The sequence below is a fragment of the Uranotaenia lowii genome, chromosome 3 (genome assembly GCF_029784155.1).
Source record: "Uranotaenia lowii strain MFRU-FL chromosome 3, ASM2978415v1, whole genome shotgun sequence".
In the NCBI taxonomy this organism is placed as follows: Eukaryota; Metazoa; Arthropoda; class Insecta; order Diptera; family Culicidae; genus Uranotaenia; species Uranotaenia lowii.
The window spans coordinates 21,743,269-21,769,562 of record NC_073693.1 but is presented as its reverse complement, the minus strand read 5'-3'; the positions used below and the strand labels follow the sequence as shown (position 1 = coordinate 21,769,562).

Sequence of the window (26,294 nt, the reverse complement as noted above, 5' to 3'; positions counted from 1 at the left end):
AGAAGAAGACGATGGTTTGCATAGTACCGACCTGTGGCGTGGAGCAATACAGTGGTCATCGAATGCGGAGGCTACCTCGACACCCGGAACTGGCACATCGATGGCTGCAGGCAATCGAAATCGGCTGTCAGCAGCAAAACATTCCATGGGTTCGTGAGAACTGTATTGAAGCGGAGATTTGCGACGATCACTTCGATGAAGACAATCCTCTATGCCCTTCCGGAGGGTATCTTGAACCTTCACGGTTTTACAACAGGTAAAGTGTTTTCGTGTTATACTCTCAACATTAATTTATTCTTTGATCAACTTTTAGTTCAGGAGATGCCTTCCCGCATACTAAAAAACTATATCTAAAACAGTCCATACAATTCATCTACGGTTTCAGAAATAGTGATTGTTTTTGTAAACGCAGATGTTCTATCAAACTTTACTTCGACAACGATGAAAACGAAACATTTACGTTCATGTGAAAATGTGATGGTATCTGGAAAGGTGATAGAATGGTATGTACGATTTCTTGCAATTTTTCTTTAATCGTGAAAATGATCTTAAACCTTTACACATACCGTCCATTCTTTCTGTCATACGCACGTCAAAAACGATCGAAACGCCGGTCCAAGATGCCAGATGTTTTTGCACGTTAATCAGTACAAAGTCAAATACAATCTAGGTTATTATAATTAATATTTATTACAAACCCTTTAACAATTGTCATTCGGGTCAAATAAATACAAAACGAAAATTAGCATACATTTATGTTTTTTTTTAGATTCTTCTGATTACTGATATAAGATTATTTCTTGAATCAAATGAAAGATATAGACAGAAAATAAACATTACAAATTAACAACAAAAATAAACCTAAACAAAAATTTAAAATATATTGTTTGATCGTGCGAGGTTCATCTTTTCGATAGAACGAACTTCATAGATTCCCTTGGGGCCCGAGGAAAACCACCCTATGTTCCAGTGAGAGATGTCCTGGCTGTGATAGATTTGAACTACATGTTCGAAATATACCTTTTCCTGAAAGCTATTGATCTTCGTCTATAATCCTTTTTATGTTCATATTTCCCTATCTATCTTCTTTTTTCTTCAAAAAGTGAACTAGATATAAGCAACAATTGTAATCAAACAAAACGAGTTTGGCTCCTTAAAGCCTAAAAGTATGAGCCGTTTCAAATAAAGAACTTACAAGAAAAAATTAAAATCCTATTCGATCAAAAATTACTTAAGTATTAAAATCTATGTCGGAGATTTTGTTTAAAAAAAAAGTGCAAATCATAAATCATCAGAATATTTGGCACCTCTGCCGAAAACTGTCAAATGAAAGTGAAAAAAAGAAAAACAACACTGCGCGCCGGGTAAAAGTTTTCGCGTGCTGTTAAGTTTTCAACTTCGGAGAATTCGCGAAAATTAGGGATTAAAAGTGGTAAGTTATCTTCAAAAATATCAATTTTCTTCTGTTATTAGCAATAAATTCATTTTTTTCTTTATAGCAACTCGCAAACATGGCCTCAAACAGCAGATTCCTTTGGGCCCGTGGCTCGTGGAAAAGGACCACCAACAACTCACAAAATTATTCGGCTGCCGTTGGAACTGGACAGAGAAAACATCTGCAGCTGAAACCTGAACCTACAAGCGCGGAATCCAAGTTCCCCAGCCGTGGGAACCTCCCACTATAGTGAGCTATGTGCGGCCAGTGAAAATTTTGGCTCTATTAATCATCCTCGTAGGATGCTAATTTCAAATGAAATACGAACTCGGTGCCTCGGTGAATTCAAATAATATAAAAATAATGAAAAGAAATGGTGTTTTTATTTATTCGAATCCTAAAACTCCTCCAAACACATTTGTCTATGTGTGCGTGATTTATTCATGCACGGTTCCGAATACCGTTTTTATAACGTTGGAAAACGTTTTGTTAAATTCTTCCAAACAATTGCTATAAATGTTTATATACAAGAGAACTTTAAAGAAAACTATAGCAATAATGGTTCGATGCACAAAAAACGTTTCTACAAGCGGATTTTATACATTATCTCAACTGTTCGTAGAACTGTTCCTCCATACAAGTGTTTTAACAGTTTTTAACAATTACATAACCTAACGACATATTAAAAATAAAGTGAATTCGGAATGTACGATTAGGCCAATGTATTTCAAGGTTTGAATAATCGTTTGCTAAACGTTTTTTTACGCTTTATTAAATCGTCGTTTGATTATTTGAGAAATCGTTTGGCTACAATCCTCATTTATGCGGGTTATCTGTAAAGTCATGCCAATTTTGCTTACAATTTTACCAGCTAAACGAAGTCACAGATTATACGGATTATATGACCCTACGTTCTCCTGAATTGTTCAGTTTGGGGTCAATTAACAAATTAATTGCCTCGAGTGAAAACCTTCCCAAATTTATTTGTTTGGAGTGTGCTGCAAAACTTGATATACTACAATCAATTCTTCTATTTTTCGACCATTCATATAAATGTTTTGAATCTCTGGAAGCAGCACGTAACTTGATGATTGTAGAAGAAGACCGACAAATAGAGCTGAGTGAAGTGGTGATCAAAGACGAAATTCTAGATGACGAAACAAACTACTATGATCGAGAAACAGGAATTGCAAGTGATGTAAAGATCATCAAAGCCGAAGGTCTACCATCTGTAGATTCAAACCACGAAGACTCAGTTGAAAATAAACCAACAGAAACTGAATCGTTTAGCTGCTCGGAGTGTGATAAATGCTTTTCAACAAAAGATAAACTGAAACGACACAGATGGCACAAACATTCAACATCAAAGAAACCCCGTCGAACGTTGAATTATGAATGTGAATTATGCAAAACTAAGCATATGAGGCTATCCGACTTAAACAGTCATATAAATCAGGATCACTGGAGAGAACAATATCCTTATTTATCATGCAAGGATTGTAAGAAGACGTTTTCCTGCCAAATGAGTCTAATTCGTCACAGTTCATGCCACACAGGCACAGGATCATCAGCGAAACATCAGTGTGACATATGCAACAAATTGTTTTTATTCAAATTCAACTTGCTTATGCATCAGAGACAGCATACTGATGAACGTAACTACGAATGCGAGATCTGTCACCAAAAATACACAACAAAAGGAATACTGAAATATCATCATCAAAAATGTCATACTGACGAACGAAATTTCGAATGCCAGCACTGTGATAAGAAGTTCATTTTTAAGAGTCGTCTGGATGATCATACTGCTATGCATCACATGGGCCAGAGTTTTGAATGTGATATATGCAGGAAATCGTTCAATACTGAAAAAAGATTAAAAATTCATCGTCGGACTCATTTGGACGCATTGCCTGAAGAAGAACGTATCAGCTTCGAATGCAATGAATGTGGAAAAAAATTTTGTACAAAATATGAAATGAAAATACATCAAGCTAATGCTCATAGCACCGAACGTCCTTTCGCGTGTTGGATCTGCGGAAAACGTTTCGCAACGAAAAAAAATTTAAGTACGCACATGTTGCTGCATAATAAAGAACGGAATTTTGAGTGTGATATTTGTCACGAAACATTCAAAACAAAAAGCGTGTTGAAAGGCCATATCGAACGACATTCAGACGAGCGTAAGTTCGGTTGTAATTTGTGCGGCAAAGCGTTAAAAACGAAAAGCTCCTTGAGGGTGCACATCATGAGACACACGAATGAACGTAAATTTGAATGCGAAGATTGTGGGAACAAGTTTAAAACAAAGGATTGTTTGGGAAATCATCGTCGAGTAACATCATGCAGGCCCGTTTCAGCTTTTCAGCTGTAGAAGTCAGCCAGAGTGACTGGTCGTAATTGTTTCGCAATTGGAGAATTTAGTGTTTATACTATTGACTGATTATTTAAAAATAATAAAATTTCTTAGCTATTCCGTTAGAAACATTTCGATTTATTGGAAACAAAACTGTCCTGGCAGATATTCCGTTATTTTTCGTACAGCTGTAGCGTTATAATTAAGTATTTGTGATTATTAAGTAATGAGCGTGCAGTAATTGTATTAATTCGAGCCAAAATTAACTGTTTAGTATTAAGAGTGTAACCTGTCAAACGAAAATACATGTGCACGTGAACAAAGAAAAAACAAAACAACATTGCACAGCAAAACAATTCACCGTTTCTTTTGGTGTGGCGTAAGCCGTTGCATACCGAAACCGTAACCTTTAAAGGACCGGGTAGGTCCGCATCGGCGGAAGGTGAGCGAAAACAATTTGGTTAAAAGCAGATCGGATAAACATCCATTATCTTAACACCCAGGCAACGTGCTGAACATCACGCTACAACATCCAGCCCCGAAGATGAACACGTCAAGCCAAACAGAGCCGAAAGATGCAGACGGTGCTGGTAGAACCGGTTTATCATTGCAAACGGCCCCAACAGGGTGAGTGATAAAATAGGAAAGGAAACCTTTGAGAATAGAAGAAACAATGTTTGTTTTCTACAGGGCCGTTGTTGCAGAGCCGAGTGTCATTGTTCGGGAGCACAACGCACTATTAGTGCTCGTTTGGCCAAGTCGCAACAGAACCAGCTGGAAGCAGACAGCGGAAGTGCTCCGGGCAGTGGTGCGTGCCCGTGGAGCAGTGCAACCAGGCAGGGTTGCCAGAAAATCCGAGATATTAAGCTGTGATACACCTGTGCCGTCCGAGCTGTGATATGATTGTTGTTATTGTTTGGATGTTATGGTAGGAAACGGGCCCGTGAGTAGAAATTGTGTTAAGCTAGCCTAGGTTTTTAATGTGTCGTATAAGTAAAAATGTAAATTGCTACAAGTTTTGGGTTTTGAGTGTTTGTGTTTTGGGATTTAGTTAGCCGTGCAGCACACACTGAAAACCAGTGGTGCTTAACCTGTTTCATTGGTGCCCAACACAAAAACCCACTAAATTATGCTACCGCAAAAGTTAAAATATGTCTTGAATTTGTGATTTATGTTTTGAATTCGAGATTAATGTTGTATTTGGTGATTAATGCTAATCTTTATAATTTTGTGGATTTGATACTACTTTTTATTCTTATCGATACCCACATCAAATTATTTTTTTAATCTTAGCATAAGTTTTATGAAGTTCAGCATGCAATTAAATCATTTTTTTATAAGAAAATCTTTCTTTGAGAAGCTTTTCAAAAAATGATCAACGTAAAATCATCTCATGACCGACATTTTTGTGAGATATTGTTAAAGCTATGACCACAGAACCCTGTCTGTGTACTACATCGTCATCGATCCAGAAACACCGTAAGCCGAACGGGTAAATTCGAGCATTTGTCTAGCGCAGTGAGCAACAACATACTCCACTACCTCCTCGCTTGATAACCATTAAGCTATGTCCATCACCAAGGGTGATCAACAACGAGAACGTCATCGACCGTACAAAACACGCACAGCGTTACTTACTATACCACACCGAACGTGACAATATGCCCAACCAGAGCACTAGATAATGCCATCGCAAGCGGATTGAGCTCCTCCGCAGCGACAGTGCGGAACTCACGCTGCAAATCTGCTCCCTGAGCGACAGCAGTAACCTCCTAAAATTGACAACGCATATTGAAGCAGTACGAAGTGTGCAGGTTGCCGTCTGGACAGGCTCCTTTATAAATGGAGGTCACAAACAGGACCATGCAGACCGAAGAACACCTGGAAACGACTCTTAAGCGCTGAAGCGCTTGCCGTTCACGAACCGAGAGAAATCGTACTCTGTGTACTGGACGCAGCTCACAGGGAATTCCGACAAGAGACAGTATTGGAATGCCAAAGCTAGGTATCCCAATACAGCACCGATAGATGTCACTTAGCACACGTAAGACCTCCTGCGGGTCGGCCGTTAGTCAGGGCGGGAGAAACTGACCGTGTTCATGCATTATGCAAACACGCCGTTACTGGAACGTGACAAACCAGCCAATCGCTTCTTTAAGCGAAACCATTTCGAGAAGACATGCTGAACTTGTCGTCATTATTAAGGGAAGTAGCATAAATGGGGTCGCCAAGAAAACCCTCCATACCAAAGCAACGCGATCTGGAGGCGCGGTAAAACCTCTATTCGGGCTCTTGGCGATCAGGGAACTAAATTCTCCCTTTCCAAGGATTTGCTGCTTTTCCGTGCTTGTTTTTAAATCACCAAAATTTTAACCTCTTTAATTTTAATATTTGTTCAATGTTTAGTGTTTTGAGCAAATGTTTTAGTCGTTAAGCTACTGTTTTGTGTATGTAACCGTAGCGGAGGCAAGAATTTAGAAGCCAGTCAGGAACGGTTCAGAGACGCTTTGCCAAGACTCGTTGGCGTTCGGTCAAGTTTTCCAGGAGTCGCTGGAGTTATTTTTTTTGGATTTGAGGATTTGTGTTAAGATCTGGCAAGCATTGCTGTGGCTTGCGTAGTACCGAGGTCACCTTAGGGTGACCAGACCGATGTCTCTGATCGTTGCCTAGGATAGAGGTTTTTGAATTTTTCATGAATCGGCTGTCTCCGATTCATGAAAAATTCTTCCGTTGCGGTAGTGTATGTAGCGTTATAATTAAGTATTTGTGATTATTAAGTAATGAGCGTGCAGTAATTGTATTAATTCGAGCCAAAATTAACTGTTTAGTATTAAGAGTGTAACCTGTCAAACGAAAACACATGTGCACGTGAACAAAGAAAAAACAAAACAACATTGCACAGCAAAACAATTCACCGTTTCTTTTGGTGTGGCGTAAGCCGTTGCATACCGAAACCGTAACCTTTAAAGGACCGGGTAGGTCCGCATCGGCGGAAGGTGAGCGAAAACAATTTGGTTAAAAGCAGATCGGATAAACATCCATTATCTTAACACCCAGGCAACGTGCTGAACATCACGCTACAACATCCAGCCCCGAAGATGAACACGTCAAGCCAAACAGAGCCGAAAGATGCAGACGGTGCTGGTAGAACCGGTTTATCATTGCAAACGGCCCCAACAGGGTGAGTGATAAAATAGGAAAGGAAACCTTTGAGAATAGAAGAAACAATGTTTGTTTTCTACAGGGCCGTTGTTGCAGAGCCGAGTGTCATTGTTCGGGAGCACAACGCACTATTAGTGCTCGTTTGGCCAAGTCGCAACAGAACCAGCTGGAAGCAGACAGCGGAAGTGCTCCGGGCAGTGGTGCGTGCCCGTGGAGCAGTGCAACCAGGCAGGGTTGCCAGAAAATCCGAGATATTAAGCTGTGATACACCTGTGCCGTCCGAGCTGTGATATGATTGTTGTTATTGTTTGGATGTTATGGTAGGAAACGGGCCCGTGAGTAGAAATTGTGTTAAGCTAGCCTAGGTTTTTAATGTGTCGTATAAGTAAAAATGTAAATTGCTACAAGTTTTGGGTTTTGAGTGTTTGTGTTTTGGGATTTAGTTAGCCGTGCAGCACGCAGAAAAAGAAAGGGGGTTAGTTTCAACAAAACGTTTTGTTATTTTATTTTACACTTTCAATGCAGATTTTTTGATAGCTTTCACAAAAAAATCGATCGGAAATAATAATAAAATTTTGTTATTTTTACACACTCCTTTTTTATCACTTACAAATGAAATTTGGTTTAATTTGAAACCAAAAATCGACTAATTTAAATAAACGTGTAGTAGGTCTGTAAATAAAAAAACAAAAGAAAAAAAAAGAAAAATTTGCGGGAAAAAACAAATTTCTATTCTGAGCAGCGAGCAGCCGCAGCCGAAACATTTTGAGCAGCTGCCGACATTCGTCGGTGCGGCCGGACCTCTTCATCGGATTTGTTTAAACATGCAGCAAAAAGGTTTGTATAATAAACTAAAGTTTGGGTTAGGTACTAATTTGGATTTTTTTAATTTTTAAGGAACAGATCGAAGTCGGACAAACGTGCGATGCTCATTACTTTCGTCCAGCAGTGGATTAATTATTCCCGAAGCCAGCGATTAGTGGTGATGAGTTTTTCAAAATGTGCTAAGGGGGAACACGAAGACAATTCCCAAAGAATAAAGGCATTAAAATGTGAATAAATGAAGTATAAAACCAAAAATGAAGCATAAATTCAATAAATCCGAAAATCAATAACAATTTAGCTTTCCTTTGAATTGCAACAAAAATTAATTCAAATCATAAAATATTGTTAATTTTTAATCCCTCCTATTTTTTAATTTTAAGCTTAAAAAATTTTGTGTGTTTTACCCAAAATTTTATTATTTTGACAAGTATGATGGATCATTTTCAAAAAGGGGGTATTTCGTTTTCAATCAAACGATAAGTTCAAATCAAATCGACACTTTTATTCAATGTGGCCAAAAATATATTTGTGCTTTTTCCCAACCAAAAATTTTATTATTTTCGTTCGAAATCTTATTGTTCCTAAAATAAATTTTTCTGCGTGAGCACACACTGAAAACCAGTGGTGCTTAACCTGTTTCACAGCTTTTCCTATTTTCAAAGGTGATTAAGGAAACATGAGATATCAAAGGAAGAAAGAATATAAGGGTTAAATATCACGAATTTTGAGAGTAAGATGCAAAGCACAGAAGCTTGATTTATAACGACAAAGCCATAAACAGATCACACAACAAGATGAATGGACTGCTGGGCATATAGTCTTCGTCACTGGTCTGCGTTAACCTGCACGCTAGAAACTATTAAACCATTTACGTTTCAAAAATAACCATTTTTGACCTTTTCCCGGGAAATGTCATTTTATGAGTTCTCCATGAGAAGCCATAAAATGACTTCTAGGGGAGAAGTTCGAAAATGGTTATTTTTCAACCGAATGGGATTCTGGAAGAGAAGTTGATAAATGGTTATTTTTCAACCTCAGCGCTATGTGGAACAGCGCCATATGGTTTTTTTTTCTTGTGATTAATGGGATTTCCAAATTGAAAGAAAAGAGATTTTAGAAGTTTTGAAGAAATTACTTCTTCTTTTAATTAAATGCAAACATTTCAATCACATTTGCGTCGCTTTTTCTAAACAAAAAATTTTCTTGGTTGGATCAAATCCGATATCAAATAATAGTTCTTTTTAGGTCCTAAAATGTGCTTTAACCGATTGTTCCGGATAGTTCCTACATATCAATTGATCTAACAATAATATAGATGGGGCGACCACAATAATTTCGTTTTGTAGTGACGAACTGAAGCTTGAAACTAAAATAACTGAATTGGTTGTTGTCGAAACTGGATAATTGATTTGCTTTTTGTCTTTGGGCTGAATCATTTTTTTCAAAACTTACTTTGTCCTAGAATCTGTTTTACAATTTGACTTGCTTTTCAGCACCTAACACTAGAAGTTTTGAACGTTAACGAATCCTCAAAAAACTATAAACATTTCAATAAAGGTTTCCAATGATTTACTAACTGATCAATAAGTGTTGCTCTAGTATTACTGAAGACGCAACTTTCTGGGGTGGGGTGGGTCAGGGCTTTTGGGCGTTGGGCTGATGGGAAAATTGCACATAGCTCGAATTGCTTGGTGATTTTAATGTGATTTTTCTTCATGCCGCCACGCCTACAGGAACGTTTCGCGTTGATGGTTTTCGACAGTTTTCTCGGGAACGTCTTAAAACCAATCTGACTGGCAGCTTCTTACACCATCTGAGACTGTCCACTTGACTTGGCCTGGACCATTTACTAGCTCTTCTAGCTCCGTGTTTAGCTCAATTGCTGGCTTATCTGACGCCTCACCGTTTCCCACTAGCAGCATCCTCGATGAAAACTCGCATCTCACGGTTTCCGGATCTGTCCGAGGCAAATTTTCGACTGCTCTGATTAGAGAAAACTAGCCGTAATATCGGACACTCTTGTTGCCAACCCGAAGTTTAACGCGTCAGAGGAAATCTTCCGATCAAATGTGGAGGCAGGTTTGGATATGCTAAAAGTGAATTAAAAAGATTTTAATGGCGTATTTTTTTTTGATTCCGGATTTGGCTCTGGAACCGTCAGAATAAAAAAGCGCTTTTCGGGTTTCGAGTTATTCCATACGTAGGTGTGCGTGAGAACGAGTGCAATGTTTACATGCAGCTGTCATTTTGTTCTCCCTTCTAGATTTCTTCATTCGGTTCTTCACATCCGGATTGCCTTTTTTCGTGTCCGGATTGCACTGGACAGCAGATAGCACGATTTTGCTTGGCTGAGAGGTTCAAAATCGCGGCAATCATCATTTTCCCGTTCATTATTTCAACTGTTTTGCTTTCGGCCAAAAACAGCTGTTTAATGTTTTGACAACAACGTTGAGAGTATTGGTGAACTTCTCGCAAAACTGACTTTCTTCTCAGGGCGACTCCGTCCGCTTTTCGAGCGAACCTAGGTTGCCTCTCGAGCAATAAATGAGCACGATGACAGCAGTTAGAGCGAACCTAGGTTGCCTCTAGTTTGCCTCCAGGTGAAAAAAAATACGGTATAAAATTAAAGCACAGATTCAAGACTCAGAATTTACATTTATTTACCAACCTTCGATCCTAGGAAGTCGATTGTTTTCGCCAATGATAAACCAGATCTTCTTCTCGACCATGTTTGGATGTAGCTTCATCCGGGCCTTCTCCGCCATCATTCGTGGTTTCATTTTGTACGAATGAAAAGATACCACATCCAGATGAATCCGCGATACTCTTTTGCCAGGTACTACCAGGAGCGTCATTCTAGGCTTCTTCATTGCAATATTGTACACCTTCCGGGTAGTGTGGGGACCGATTACGATGCTTTTATTTTTGTTAGGTGTGACTTTGACGATGAACCGGCACAGCTTTTCCCGTAATTATTGGAACTGGAACACTGAACAAAATCGGGCTATGAGGTTTATTGGGAATTTTAGTAATTTTGCACTAAAAGAAAATCCAATACTTTCTATCAGAAGACGAAGGATTAATTTTATAGAAATTTCCAATGAATATAATAAAAGACCAAATTGATACGATTTATTGTTTTAGATAATGAAATGAATGGTTCCATGAATGCCATTTAATATGCTTTGTTTTTTTAAATGATATTAATATTTTCTCGCGTATTAATAAAGTCTGTTATAGAAGTTAACACATTTATTGATTTTTTCAACAGCATTTCTTAATATTTATAAAATAAAACTTCTTTCTGATTCAAGTTTTCCTGACCCGGTAGGTTTATAATCCCGAGATTCGCCGGCTGATCGTAGCAACTTTATCATTTCCGTTTCCTGTTCAGTTTGCTTGAACTTGGAAGGTGTTGGCGTTTTCTTCCCCAGACACAAACCTTTGATGCCGAATGACTTAACCAGGATCTGCATTCTGTGACTGCAATTACAAAAGATCTTGTTAAAAATTTGATAAGTCCAATTAATCAAACATAAACTTACGGGGACATGGTGAGTCTTTTCCAAAAGTGTCTTGGGGTGAGGGAAGAATAAAATTTCGGAGCTCTTCGTCGTACCTACTGTACACAAACGAAAAATAGTTTTTTTTTTTTTTGTAATTTCTTTATTTGAAACGGCTCATACCTTTAGGCTTTAAGGAGCCAAACTCGTTTTGTTTGATTACAATTGTGTACTTAGATCTAGTTCACTTTTTTTTTTGAAGAAAAAGAAAGATAGAAAGGGAAATATGAAAATAAAGAGAATTATATTCGAAGATCGATAGCTTTTAGGAAAAGGTATATCTCGAACATATAGTCCAAGTCCATCATACCTAATACATCCCTCACTGGAACGTCGGGTGGTTTTCCTCGGGCCCGAAGGGAATCTATAAAGTTCGCTCTGGCGAATAGGTGGTCCTCACACGACCAAACAATATGCTCGATGTCATGGTAACCTAGACCACATCCGCATAAATTGCTGCCAGCAATATTTAAACGATAGAGTACCGCATTCATGGAATAATGATTGGACATGAGACGGGAAAATATACGAATAAAATCCCGAGTCAGGTTCAATCTATTAAACCAGGGTTTAAGGCTTACCTTTGGGATAATCGAGTGGAACCACCGACCCAACTCATCCTCGTCCCATCTACGCTGCCAGTTGACAAGAGAGTTTCTTCGAGCCAAGAAGTAAAATTCGTTGAATACGATTTCACGCTGGTAAATGTTGCCTTCCATCGCACCCACTTTTGCAAGGGAATCTGCCCTCTCATTGCCTGCTATAGAGCAATGTGAGGGGACCCAGATAAAGGTGATAGAAAAGCAACGTCTTGATAAAGTGGTCAATATATCTCGTATCATTTCGAGGAAGTACGGCGTGAATTTTCCTGGTTTTATAGAGCGGATTGCTTCAACAGAGCTGAGACTATCAGTTATAATATAGTAGTGTTCAATAGGTCGTGTGGCGATACTATTCAAAGCCCAGTGAATAGCTGCTAACTCTGCAACATATACAGAGCATGGTGACTGGAGACTGTGAGATGCGCTGGATATTTCGTTGAACACTCCAAATCCTGTTGTTTCCTCTATAAGTGATCCATCGGTAAAGTACATTTTATCAGCATCGACGTGTCTATATTTAGCTTCGAAAATTCTTGGAATCAGAAGAGGACGATGCGGATCCGGGATTCCACGAATTTCCTGCTGCATAGACAAATCAAACTGGACAGAAGAATGATCGTAGTCTGGGCTACAAACACGAGTTGGAGAATACGAAGAAGGGTTTACCTGCATTGACATGAGGATATGGTATATAGACATAAATCTGGTTTGAACATTTTGCTCAAGTAACCTTTCGAAATTTACAATCACCAATGGGTTCATGACCTCACACCTGATGAGGAACCGAAGTGATAGTAAATTGAATCGATCTTTTAAAGGGAGTATTCCTGCCAAAACTTCAAGACTCATGTTGTGTGTTGAGGGCATACAGCCCAAAGCGATACGGAGACAACGGTATTGGATACGCTCTAGTTTGATGAGGTGAGTTTTGGCAGCTGACTGGAAACAGAAGCTACCATATTCCATAACGGATAGAATAGTTGTTCGATACAATTTGATAAGATCTTCTGGATGGGCTCCCCACCAGGTGCCAGTAATTGATCGGAGAAAATTGATTCTTTGTTGGCATTTTCCTTTCAGATACTCAATGTGGGCTCTCCAGGTACACTTGGAATCAAACCAAACCCCAAGATACTTGAAACTCCTCGATTGAGTGATCGTTCTGCCTAGGAGTTGAAGCTTAGGTTGAGCAGGTCTACGTTTCTTAGAGAAAACAACCATTTCCGTTTTCTGAGGGGAAAACTCAATCCCAAGCCCCAAAGCCCAGGAAGACAATCTGTCTAAAGTATCTTGTAAAGGCCTGTGCAGATGAGACTCAGTAGATCCTGTGACAGACACTACTCCGTCATCTGCAAGTTGTCTTAGAGTGCAGCCTTCAGAGAGACAGCTGTCGATGTCACTCACATAAAAGTTGTACAAAAGTGGACTCAAACATGAACCCTGTGGGAGGCCCATGTAAGATGTTCTTCTAACTGTAAAATCTCCGTGAGCAAAGTTCAAATGTTTCTCACAAAGTAAGCTGTATAAGATGTTGTTCAATAGAGGAGGCAGACCCCGGGAGTGCAACTTGTCTGACAAAACCTCTATTGAGACTGCATCAAAAGCTCCCTTTATGTCTAGAAACACTGAAGCCATTTGCTCACGTTTTGCGTACGCCATTTGTATCTCTGAAGATAGCAAAGCAAGACAATCGTTTGTCCCTTTGCCCCTTCGAAACCCAAATTGAGTATCTGAAAGGAGACCATTTGTTTCCACCCATTTGTCCAAACGAAACAATATCATTTTCTCCATCAACTTGCGTATACAAGACAACATCGCTATTGGACGGTACGAATTGGAATCAGACGCTGGTTTTCCGGGCTTTTGGATAGCAATGACTCTCACTTGTCTCCAATCCTGGGGAACAATGTTGTGCTCCAAGAATTGATTAAATAAATTTAACAAGCGAAATTTGGCAGCATCCGGAAGGTTTTTCAACAAGTTAAATTTAATATTATCAATTCCCGGAGCTGAATTGTTGCAAGAAAGGAGAGAAAGTGAAAATTCGACCATCGAAAAGCTGGAATCCAGACCACATCTTTCTGGAGGCACGTTCCGGATTATTTTTTGCACAGGTGTAGAATCTGGACAGACTTTTCGTGCGAAGTTAAATATCCATCTTTGTGAATATTCCTCACTTTCATTCGTAGATGAACGATTACGCATGCTTCGTGCGACTTTCCATAAGGTACTCAAGGATGTTTCCCGTGATAAACCACCCACAAAATTCCTCCAATACGCTTTCTTTTTCCCTTTGATCAGTTTTTTGAACTGATTTTCAAGGGAAACATATGCATCAAAAAGGACGAGGGTTCCATGTTTTCGAAAATCTTTGAATGCTTTTGACTTGTCCTTATAAAGCTTGGAACACTGCTGGTCCCACCACGGGTTTGGGGGCCTTCGAGGAACTGATGAATGTGGGATGGGTTTTGTTTGTGCGCAAAGGGCACTTTCATGTATCAGACGAGAAAGAAAGTGGTACTCTTCTAAAGGAGGTAAAATATTCATAGAATCGATGGCTGTTGTTATTTCGTCCGAATATTTTTTCCAGTCGATGTGTCTTGTAAGGTCATATTCCATATTTGTTGAATTCGAATTGCTGGCCCCATTGGTGATTGTAATTTTGATTGGCAAGTGATCACTACCATTGGGATCAGGGATTACCTTCCACTGGCAATCCAATGATAGTGAATTTGAGCAGAGGGAGAGGTCAATTGCACTTGGTCTTGCAGGAGGCTTAGGTACTCGTGTTTTTTCACCCGTGTTCAAAATTGTTAAATTGAAACTGTCACAGATGTCATAGATAAGAGTAGAACGACAATCGTCAATTTGTTCTCCCCAGACAGTTCCATGCGAATTGAAATCACCCAGGATCAACCTTGGTTCAGGCAAAACTGAACACAGGTCCTCTAGGTGACTTTGATTCACTGCTACTCTCTGAGGCCAGTACAAACTGACAACGCATAAGTCCCTACCTCTTATAGTTGTATGACATGCAACAGCTTCAATTCCTCCTGATAAAGGGAGGTCGATTCTATAGAAGGAATGGCGCTTGCTGATCCCCAAAAGCACCCCTCCATAAGAATCGTCGCGGTCTAGACGTATGACATTAAAATCGTGGAATGAGATGTTAGATTGAGAAGAAAGCCAAGTTTCGGACAACGCAAAAATATCGCAACTAGTTTCATGAAGAAGAAATTTGAACGGATCCAGTTTAGGGATAATACTACGACAATTCCACTGTAGAACAGTGATATCTCTGACCTCTCGGCGTAAATTAGCCATCGAGAGAGACAAACACTGAAAGGAGGGGCCAAGTTTGCATCAATTGCTTCAAAAATGTCTTTACTACAGGAAGCATTGTTGTAACAATGCCTCTGATGGATTCCGCTACATTAAAACACGTAAAAATTCCATTTAGAATATCGGACAGTTTAAAAAGCCCAGATTGGGTGGATGATTCTGGCGAAAGTTCTTTGGTGTTGTGGTTTTGCAAGGTTCCAGCCGATGTTGATTTGTTCTGTGGAGATTCTTTACCGCGGAAACCAGGAGGACCTTGATGTTCTTTGTTAACAACAGTCGGTTTTTTCTCAATCCTGTTTGGAGAGATAACAGCCGGAATTTTTGATGGTACTTTGGGAGAAAGCGCTTTAGTACGCTTTCGAGAGCATCCTACAGAGAGTTGTAATGGATGTACTTCATCAGCCGTATCTGTGTCATCATTATCAACTGGCAGCACAGAAAAAATGTTACCAGATTGAGATTGGGCCGGTGGAGAGGCGCTCTTCAGTATGGCGGCATAAGAACGTTTAGAACGCTCTTTTAAAGAGCGCCTCTGTTTATCCCAGCTTGCCTGAAATGCCTCGCAAGAGGAGATATCATGAGGTGAGCCCCCGCAATAGATACATTTCTGTTCTACTGCTGAGCATGCTCCTTCCTCATGATTCTCCCCACAATGCAAGCATCGCTTCTTGTTGGAGCAATGCGAAGCAGTATGCCCCAACTTGATGCAATTCTTGCATTGCATTGGGCGAGGCACATAAAGGCGTACTGGAAGCCTTAAAATTCCATCAATCAAGATGTAATGAGGGAGGGCTGTTCCCGCGAATGTTACCCGAATCGAGGCTGAAGGCTTATACTTTGTAACGCCATCAACGACGAAGGCAGTCATGAGTTGGCGACAATCCAAGATTTCGACCGAAGTCGAATCAAGGCTCTTAAACTTGCCAACGCCGTGAGCCTTAACGTATTCAGCCTCCAGACTCGATTCGGTGATCACACCTTCGATCTCTACATCTCGAGACGGAATATAGAGCTGATACTCCAAATTAAAAAAATTGCTTGCAAGAATACCGTTTGCGGCCTTCCGGTCGCCCACAACAACGCGCATTTTGTTTGGCCTTACTTTAGTCACACTGGTAACGGAGGGCCACCTAGCCAGATCTTTAGTGATCTGCACTACATTTAGAGATTTTCCGTTAGTTTTGGGCCGGATAAAAACCACCCACGGCCCAGAAGAGGATGAATTATTCGGATAAACTCGGAGTCGGGTTGTCTTTTTCGCAGCTGCAGATGGCGTAGAAAGTTCAACTGACGGAGAAAGATGACCATCTGAAGGACCAGCCACAGCTGAATCCTCCAGATGCTCCTCATCTTCGTAGACGATCTTCTCACCATCTACATCAGGCGGGTCCGACCCCCCGCCTTCGCTCATATTTTATAAAAATAAAAGCGAAGCACGGAATGTCAAAATAACTATAGGGAAAATAGAACAAGATATAGGGAAAAAAGAAATAAGAATTACAAACTTGATTTTTCGATTAATTTGGCTCCTTTGGTGATTGATCCAACCACGTGGTCCTTCCTCGATCGAAGATGGCTGCCACGCCTCCACTCGGTTTCGGGCGAGCACGACCCGTTTGATGATGACAATGATGATGATGACAATGGTTCGCCAAACAATGGCGGCGGCCCTCGTGGTGACCTATTGTTTTTTTCCGATTGCCTTTGCTAGCCACAAAATTAGCACTCACTAGCAACAGTCATTAATTGAACTCCCGATTAGCTGGGGAAAGTCAATTTCATCTGCCTCTGGCAGGAAACACGGCACAAAACACCCTTTAACCGTCCGAACGGCACTAACTCCCGGATATAGTGGACGAAGTCTCACTCACTTGTTCGCGATTATCGAAAGGCAACAAAAAGCGACTGCACACGACGAGTGATGCGAGACGAATGAACGAAAAATAGTTTTACCAGTAGCAGATGCGGTAGACATTTCCGATGACCGAGTTCAGATACCGTTTGGCCTATGAGTCAGCATCCCTTGTTGTATTTGTCCTTGATGGGCGGATGTTCTGGCTTGCCCTCTACCATAAGGAAGTTTGCGAGACTTTCTGTAAATATGGTTCTGGTTTAGTGAAACGAATAAAAGCAAAAGGCCTTTAATACACTAGTTGTAAATAAAAAAAAAGATTCTGGCTAGTAAAAAAAACAATCGGTCGACTCGTGACTTACCAACTTATGAATAGTCTGAGACATTTGAGCCCATATGCTAGTTCCATCATCCTGCGCCTTTTGGAGTTTGTCACGGTTTAGTTAAAACTATCAACTTCGTAATTTGGTTATTCTGGTTCCGGTAGTCATTCTTCGTCTCCGACCAGCCAGTTAATTACATTTTTAAGGTGTTGTGGCCCAATTATTTTGGCTGTATTGCGTGCATTCGTTTGTTGTGATTGGTCCTATACCATCCTTTGCATATCATAACTCAATACTCGTCTAAAAATTGAAAAATAAGTCATCATTTACAAAAATCGCACGCATCGTTTAAAATAACACAATAGGTACTTACCTGTTCATTTCCATGACACTGACATCATTTTTATAATTTCAGCTACAACTTTCAGTTGAAAAATATCAAAAAGTCAGAATCCAAAATCACAGAGCAAATCCGTTGAAGATAATATTATGTTACTGGTCATGAAATTTTGTTCCGAAAAGTTTATTTTAGCTGAGGCGATGGTTCAGGAAACTACTAGTTGTTTTTTCTGAACATTCATGGAACTTAAAATATTAAAATACTTCCGAACCGGTTCATTTCTGCGCAGCATTATGAAATCCGATAATGGTCTTTTTCCGTTGTTGAATACCATCTCTAAAAGGGGCAAAATTTTGTTCAACAGCTGCAGATAATTTCGTCGAAGGAAACAAAAATCGAGGAAGGTTTTTTTTTTCATTTCATGCGATTGTTCTATGTTCATGAATTGGCGTTGATGTTCGGAGATTTTTAACCGAAATGTCCCTAAAACACAAATTTTAAACAATATGATTATCGTTTATTCCAGATAAATACAAAAAAAACTTACCAATCGAGCTGCAATCAAGAACAATGAACAAATGAGTTAACTGTTTCCTTTCAGATGTATATCAACGGTACACAGCTAGAATTTATAGGAATTTTGTGTATATTTGGATGGCTATAACAACCTGTTGGAAATCATTGGATTTTCCTATACTTTCTAATGAATTTATGATTAGCTCCTATCACACACTGCATTTTAGAATTCATTAAAATGACCTTTTACATTTTATTGCCAGATTTGGTTCAGTGAAGCGGAGCTCTCACTTGGCGCACTGAAAAAAGTTTTATTTTTGTTAGTCGTCAGGTTTGAAATAAATTAAGGATTACCTTTTAGAAACTCCTTCATGATAATTCGATTTTCAAGGACGTGAACTATAGCAGTTAAAGAAAATAATTGAAGAACGCGTTCGGCTGCACCATCAATTACTTTCAAAATGGCGATTAAACACCAAGTTTTTCAACCATTTTCTGGTTATTGCTCGAGAACTACTAATATGGTTAAATTTGCTACAAGATAAATTATTGAAAAATAACCATATTGGCAGTTTTCAAGCAAAAGCTTAAAAATGGTTATTTTTGATCCATAAATGGTTAAGTAAAAATGAGCGTGTGCATGCATGCAAGCAAAGCTACATTAAAGAAGAAGAAGTTGTTTATTGATCTTTTTAGTAGCTTTGTAGTATGTATAAGAACCTGTATGAACGATAGTTTCTCCGATATTGACGATGGTTTGCATAGTACCGACCTGTGGCATGGAGCAGTCCAGTGGTCATCGAATGCGGAGGCTACCTCGACACCCGGAACTGGCACATCGATGGCTGCAGGCAATCGAAATCGGCTGTCAGCAGCAAAACATTCCATGGGTTCGTGAGAACTGGATTTCAGCGGAGATTTGCGACGATCACTTCGATGAAGACAATCCTCTATGCCCTTCCGGAGGGTATCTTGAACCTTCACGGTTTTACAACAGGTAGTGTTTTCGTGTCTGGAGAAACCCTGAACCTGAACTACAATTTTATTTATTTTTATTTCCTTTCAGTTCAGGGGAAGCCTTATCTGTAACGTCATGCCGACTTTGCTTACAATTTTACCAGCATAATGAAGTCACAGATTATACGGATTATATGACACTACGTTCTCCTGAATTGTTCAGTTTGAGGTCAATTAACAAATTAATTGCCCCTAGTAAGAACCTCTCCAAATTTATTTGTTTGGAGTGTGTTGCCAAACTTGATATACTAGAATCTGTTCTTCTATTTTTCGATCATTCTTATAAGTATTTTGAATCTCTGGAAGCATCCCTTAACTTGATGAATCACGACAGGAACTTAAAATCTGAGAATGGAAATGGCCTTACTGCAGGCTCGCTTGTAGAAGAAGACAGACAATTAGAGCTGGAATTAAGTGAAGTGATGATTAAAGGTGAAATTCCAGATGATGAAACAAACAACTTTCTTCAGAAAACAGGAATTGCAATGGATGCAACAATCATCAAAACTGAAGGTTCACAATCTGTAGAATCGGCCTCTAGATTTAAAAACTACGGATACTCAGTTGAAAATAACCCAAAAGAAACAGAATCGTTTAGCTGCTCGGAATGTGATCAATGTTTCGCCACAAAATATAACCTAAAACGGCACAGATGGTTCATACATTCAGCGTCAAAGAAACCCAGTCGACTGTTGATGTTTGAATGTGAATTATGCAAAACTAAGCATATGAGGCTATCCGAGTTAGATAGTCATATAAAGCACGATCACGGTGGAGAAGAATATCCGTATTTGTCATGCAAGGATTGTACGAAGACGTTTTCCTGCCGAACGAAGCTAACTCGTCACAGTTTATGTCACACAGCCACAGGAAAAAATCGATGCGATATATGCAACAAATTGTTTGTTTCTAGATACAACATGCTTTTGCATAAGAGACAGCATAATAACGAACGGAAGTACAAATGCGAGATCTGTCACCAAAAATACACAACGAAAGAAATACTGAAATATCATCAGAAAACTCATACCGAGGAGCTGAATTTCGAATGTCTATACTGTGATAAGAAGTTCACTTTAAAGAGTCGTCTGGATGATCATACTGCTATGCATCACATGGGCCAGAGTTTTAAATGTGATATATGCAGGAAATCGTTCATTACTGAAAAAAGATTGAAAATTCATCGTCAGACCCATAGGGACGAATTGCTTGTAGAACAACGTATCAGCTTCGGATGCAATGAATGTGGCAAAAAAATTAGCTCAAATTATCAAATGAAAATACAACAAGCTAATGTTCATAGCGAACGTCCTTTCGCTTGTCAAATCTGCGGAAAACGTTTCGGCAAGAACAACAATTTACGTACGCACATGGCGCTGCACAATAACGAACGGAAATTCGAGTGTGATATTTGTCACAAAACATTCAAAACAAAAAGGGTGTTGAAAATCCATATCGAACGACACTCGGACGAGCGTAAGTTCGGTTGTAATATGTGCGGCAAAGCGTTAAAAACGAAAAGCTGTTTGTTGAGGCACATTAAAATACACACGAATGAACGCAAATTTGAATGCGAACATTGTGGGAAAAAGTTTAAAACAAAGGATTGTTTGGGAAGTCATTATCGAGTAACATGTGGGCCCATTGCAGCTTTTCAGCTGTAGAAGTCAGCCAGAGTGACTGGTCGTAATTGTTTCGCAATAGAGTTGTTTTTGACATTTCTTTCGCACACTTGCTGAGCGTGTACATATTAGACGAGACAATTAACCTTAAAAACTCTCAGTACAAAAAACGGGCAACCAGTCGACGCACATGGTCGTTTTTGAGGTTAATTGTCCCAAAACTGAAAAGTGTTGGTGAAACAACCAGCATAATTTCACGAACATTACCAGCGGCAAATAGGACTATTGGAGAAGTTAGTGTTTATACTATTGACTGGTGATTTAAAAATAATACAATTTCTTAGCTATTCCGTTAGAAAGATTTCGATTTATTGGAAAGAAACTGTCCTGGCAGATATTCCGTTATTTTTCGTACAGCTTATATTACTGGATTTTTGCATATAATTTGACTTATTTTGGACCGGGTATATATTTTGTACCACCTTGCAACTATTTTCCTATTTTCAAAGGTGATTAGGGAAACATGAGATATCAAAGGAAGAAAGAATATAAGGGTTGAATATCACGAATTTTAAGAATAATATATGCAAAGAAAAATTTTTCATTACAGCGGTTTAACAATGAAAATCATCGGATTCGGTGCAATCCTATTCGGGATATTCGACTGCTTCAGCTATTGCCCACGACGATTCAGCAGGTTTAGAAACGTTCAACCTTTTGATGGTAAATTCGAAATATTTATTGAGTTATCCAAAACGGGTAAAATTCGTCTATTTAGGGAGGCGTAGCTAATGTAGTAAAACATAAGCTTTATTTATAACGACAAAGCCAAAAACAGATCACATTTATTAGTACCACCTCTCATCCAACGGGTTCGACACATTCCTGAAGAAGGCTGGCCAGAAGATCGGAAACCGATACCGAACCGTAGCTACCGAAACTACAGCTACAGGAGGCCACCATCGGACCCTAATGGAAACTGATATTGGAAAATAACCCCTAAAAACCCCTTCCATTTCCCTTGTTTAAAGTTTTTTTTTTCTAACTGTTGAGTCGCCGCGACTATTACGGAACTCTTTCCTACTAACCTAGTGAAACGAATACACTCGGCACATTGAAACTTTGTAAAAGTAAAAGGTCTTGAATAAACTAGTTTTAAATAAAAAAAAAACAGATCACACAACAAGATGAATGGACGGCTGGGCATATAGTCTTCGTCACTGGCCTGTGTTAACCTGTAAAGTTACAATAAAGAAGAAGAAGTTGTTTATTGATCTTTTTAGTAGCTTTGTAGTATGTATAAGAACCTGTATGAACGATAGTTTCTCCGATATTGACGATGGTTTGCATAGTACCGACCTGTGGCATGAAGCAATCCAGTGGTCATCGAATGCGGAGGCTACCTCGACACCCAGAACTGGCACATCGATGGCTGCAGGCAATCGAAATCGGCTGTCAGCAGCAAAACATTCCATGGGTTCGTGAGAACTGGATTTCAGCGGAGATTTGCGACGGTCACTTCGATGGAGACAATAATTCTCTATGCCTTTCCCGAGGGTATCTTGAACCTTCACGATTTGGCAACAGGTAAAGTGTTTCCGTTTTATACTCTCAACATTTAATTTATTCTTTGATCTACTTTTAGTTCAGGGGAAACCTTATCTGTAAAGTCATGCCAATTTTGCTTACAATTTTATCAGCTAAACGAAGTCTCGGACTATACGAATTATATGAAACTACGTTGTCCTGAGTTGATCACTTTGAGGTCAGTCAACAAACTAATTGCCTCGAGTGAAAACCTTCCCAAATTTATTTGTTTTGAGTGTGCTGCAAAACTTGATATACTTGAATCGATTCTTCTATTTTTCGACCATTCATATAAATGTTTTGAATCTCTGGAAGCAGCACGTAACTTGATGATTGTAGAAGAAGACCGACAAATAGAGCTGAGTGAAGTGGTGATCAAAGACGAAATTCCAGATGACGAAACAAACGACTATGATCTAGAAACAGGAATTGCAAGTGATGTAACGATCATCAAAGCCGAAGGTCTACCATCTGTAGAATCAAACCAAGAAGACGCAATTGAAAATAAACCGATAGAAACTGAATCGTTTAGCTGCTCGGAATGTGATAAATGCTTTTCAACAAAAGATAAACTGAAACGACACAGATGGCACAAACATTCAACATCAAAGAAACCCCGTCGAACGTTGAATTATGAATGTGAATTATGCAAAACTAAGCATATAAGGCTATCCGACTTAAACAGTCATATAAATCAGGATCACTGGAGAGAACAATATCCTTATTTATCATGCAAGGATTGTAAGAAGACGTTTTCCTGCCAAAAGAGTCTAATTCGTCACAGTTCATGCCACGCAGAAATGAAACATCAGTGCGACACATGCAACAAATTTTTTTTATTCAAATACAACTTGCTTATGCATCAGAGACAGCATACTGATGAACGTAACTACGAATGCGAGATCTGTCACCAAAAATACACAACAAAAGCAATACTGAAATATCATCATCAAAAATGTCATACTGACGAACGAAATTTCGAATGCCTGCACTGTGATAAGAAGTTCATTTTTAAGAGTCATCTGGAGGATCATACTGCTATGCATCACATGGGCCAGAGTTTTGAATGTGATATATGCAGGAAACCGTTCAATACTGAAAAAAGATTAAAAATTCATCGTCGGACTCATTTGGACGCGTTGCCTGAAGAAGAACGTATCAGCTTCGAATGCAATGAATGTGGAAAAGTTTTTTGTGCAAAATATGAAATGAAAAGACATCAAGCTAATGCTCATAGCACCGAACGTCCTTTCGCGTGTCAGATCTGCGGAAAACGTTTCGCAACCAACAAAAACCTACTTTCGCACATGTTGATGCATAATAACGAACGGAACTTTGAGTGTGATATTTGTCACGAAACATTCAAAACAAAAAGCGTGTTGAAAGGCCATTTTGAACGACATTCAGACGAGCGTAAGTTTGGTTGTAATTTGTGCGGCAAAGCGTTAAAAACGAAAAGCTCTTTGAGGGTGCACATCAAGAGACACACGAATGAACGCAAATTTGAATGCGAAGGTTGTGGGAAAAGGTTTAAAACAAAGGCATGTTTGGGAAATCATCGCCGAGTAACATCATGCAGGCCCGTTTCAGCTTTTCAGCTTTAGAAGTCAGCCAGAGTGACTGGTCGTAATTGTTTCGCAATTGGAGAATTTAGCGTTTATACTATTGACTGATTATTTAAAAATAATAAAATTTCTTAGCTATTCCTTTAGAAAGATTTCGATTTATTGGAAACAAAACTGTCCTGGCAGATATTCCGTTATTTTTCGTACAGCTTATATTACTGGATTTTTGCATATAATTTGACTTATTTTGGACCGGGTATATATTTTGTACCACCTTGCAACTATTTTCCTATTTTAAAAGGTGATTAGGGAAACATGAGATATCAAAGGAAGAAAGAATATAAGGGTTAAATATCACGAATTTTGAGAATAAGATGCAAAGCACAGAAGCTTGATTTATAACGACAAAGCCATAAACAGATCACACAACAAGATGAATGGACTGCTGGGCATATAGTCTTCGTCACTGGTCTGCGTTAACCTGCATGCATGCAAAGCTACACGGAAAATAATAAAAAGGTAAAATTTACCGAGACAGCAAAGGTGAATGCTCGCAAAAGCCAAAAGGTAACTTCTACCTATTCGAGGTGAAACTCACCTCACAGCGAGGTAAAATATACCTGAAACGAAGAATGAAAAAAGGTACAATTCACCGAGAAAAAATGTGAATCCAAAAAAGGTAAATTTCACCTCGTAGCGAGGTGATGTTCACCTGAATTGAGCTGAATCAAAAAGTATAATTCACCTAGAAAGAAAGGTAAATCCAAATAAGGTAAAACTTACCACGTAGCGAGGTGAAGTTGACCTGGATTGAGCTCAACAAAACGGTACAAATCATCTCGAAAAAAAAGTAACTATTTGACGAATCCGTTTATTGAGGTTAAGCTGTTTTGCCGTTGAGGAACAAGTTCTGCTTCGTGCACAATATGTGAAAATCGGAACAAAATGGTAAGTGTTTTCTTAGATTTCATTTAGTTGTGCTGGTTCTCTTCATAATACTTTGCTTTTGTTTCAGATCGGCCCACAGAGCTTCGTGTTGTATTCCCGTCAGCCTTCAGATATTATTCCGGACAAGCCGGACCTGACAAGCTTGGCGAACAAAGGACTTGCCTCAACAATTTTTAAAGAACACGGTGATATATTAAATTTTTAAAAATAAATATTAGGTAACTCCCTATTTATTTCAAATAAATACCAATTTTTTCATGAATTGTGTTTTTTTTAAATTAATTATTATTGAAGAAACCAATCAAACAAACAAGCATTTACCTTTTAAATCAGTGAATTATTTTATTAACAAGTAGTTTTATTAAGGCATTTAACTCATAAAGTTTTTTTGTGCCGAGTATTGATTTCACTTTTGTGTGATGTTAGTAAGAGGGGGGCCGTAATCGTCGCGGCTACTCAACTGTTAATTAATTTAACTAGAGGAAAGGAAAGAGGATTGTGTAGGGTCACTCTCGAGTACAGATTTCCGTCTTGGGTTGGTGGTGGCTTCCTGTAGCGTGGTTTCGTTAGCTACCTCAGGTATTGTCTTCCTGGCCAGCCTTCTTTCCGGTGTTATCGAACCGGTCGGACGAGAGGTTGTTCTAATGAATAGACGAAAAGAGCATTAGATAGAGTAAAGACAGAGGGGAAGAGGACTAAACGACCAAGTCAGACATTTTAAGATATTTGTATATAGGGTACAAATATTCAAGATCTAAGTTTGCCAAGATGTCTCGAATTGGAACACCAGGTAGTTTACTTCGGGCCCTAAGGGTATCCAGTAGCCAAGCCCTCGATCGATCAAACCGTTCACACGTCCACACAACATGATCAATGTCGTGGTAGCCATCCCCACAAACACAAACATTGCTTGTAACTAGTTGTATACGAAACAAATGCGCGTCAAGCCGGCAGTGATTTGACATGAGCCGAGAAACCACGCGAATGAAATCGCGACTCATGTTAAAATGCTTAAACCATGCCTTCGTCGGAACCTTAGGGATAATCGTATGGAACCAACGTCCCTTTGTGCCATTATCCCAGCTAGACTGCCAAGCGTTAATCGCTAAAGTGCGAGGTATTGAAAAATATTCATTGTAAGTTATTATCCTCTCAAAATTTTCACCTTGTAACGCGCCCACCTTAGCCAATGAGTCCGCATTCTCATTGCCTTGAATAAGACAATGAGACGGGATCCAA

At 39.2% G+C, this 26,294-nt stretch overlaps 2 protein-coding genes and 2 long non-coding RNA genes across 5 annotated transcripts; 2 read left to right on the top strand and 2 right to left on the bottom strand.

Moving 5' to 3' along the window:
• The first annotated feature begins 32 nt into the window (after positions 1-32).
• LOC129758272 (oocyte zinc finger protein XlCOF22-like) lies at positions 33-22,152 on the top strand. Its single transcript, XM_055755753.1, has 3 exons — positions 33-256; positions 19,082-19,313; positions 19,383-22,152. The coding sequence occupies exons 1-3, from the start codon at positions 196-198 to the stop codon at positions 20,995-20,997; spliced, it is 1,908 nt and encodes a 635-aa protein (XP_055611728.1). The 5' UTR covers positions 33-195; the 3' UTR covers positions 20,998-22,152.
• Positions 11,013-12,336, bottom strand: LOC129758276 (uncharacterized). The gene is made up of 2 exons (XR_008739935.1): positions 11,324-12,336; positions 11,013-11,261 (listed from the first exon to the last, which is right to left on the bottom strand). It is a non-coding gene; the product is annotated as an uncharacterized LOC129758276 (long non-coding RNA).
• LOC129758274 (uncharacterized) lies at positions 16,797-18,587 on the bottom strand. Its single transcript, XR_008739933.1, has 4 exons — positions 18,348-18,587; positions 17,834-18,283; positions 17,500-17,760; positions 16,797-17,378 (listed from the first exon to the last, which is right to left on the bottom strand). It is a non-coding gene; the product is annotated as an uncharacterized LOC129758274 (long non-coding RNA).
• Positions 22,153-22,205: 53 nt separating the features above from the next.
• LOC129758270 (zinc finger protein 25-like) lies at positions 22,206-25,307 on the top strand. 2 transcript variants are annotated; one of them, XR_008739932.1, is made up of 3 exons: positions 22,206-22,542; positions 22,601-25,055; positions 25,123-25,307. XR_008739932.1 is itself a non-coding variant. In XM_055755751.1 (2 exons), exons 1-2 carry the CDS (start codon positions 22,295-22,297, stop codon positions 24,144-24,146), a joined length of 1,794 nt encoding a protein of 597 aa, XP_055611726.1. In that variant the 5' UTR covers positions 22,206-22,294; the 3' UTR covers positions 24,147-25,307. The 2 variants fall into 2 exon arrangements, 1 of the variants encoding a protein (XP_055611726.1); XM_055755751.1 differs by having other exon boundaries at positions 22,601-25,307.
• Positions 25,308-26,294: the final 987 nt, after the last annotated feature.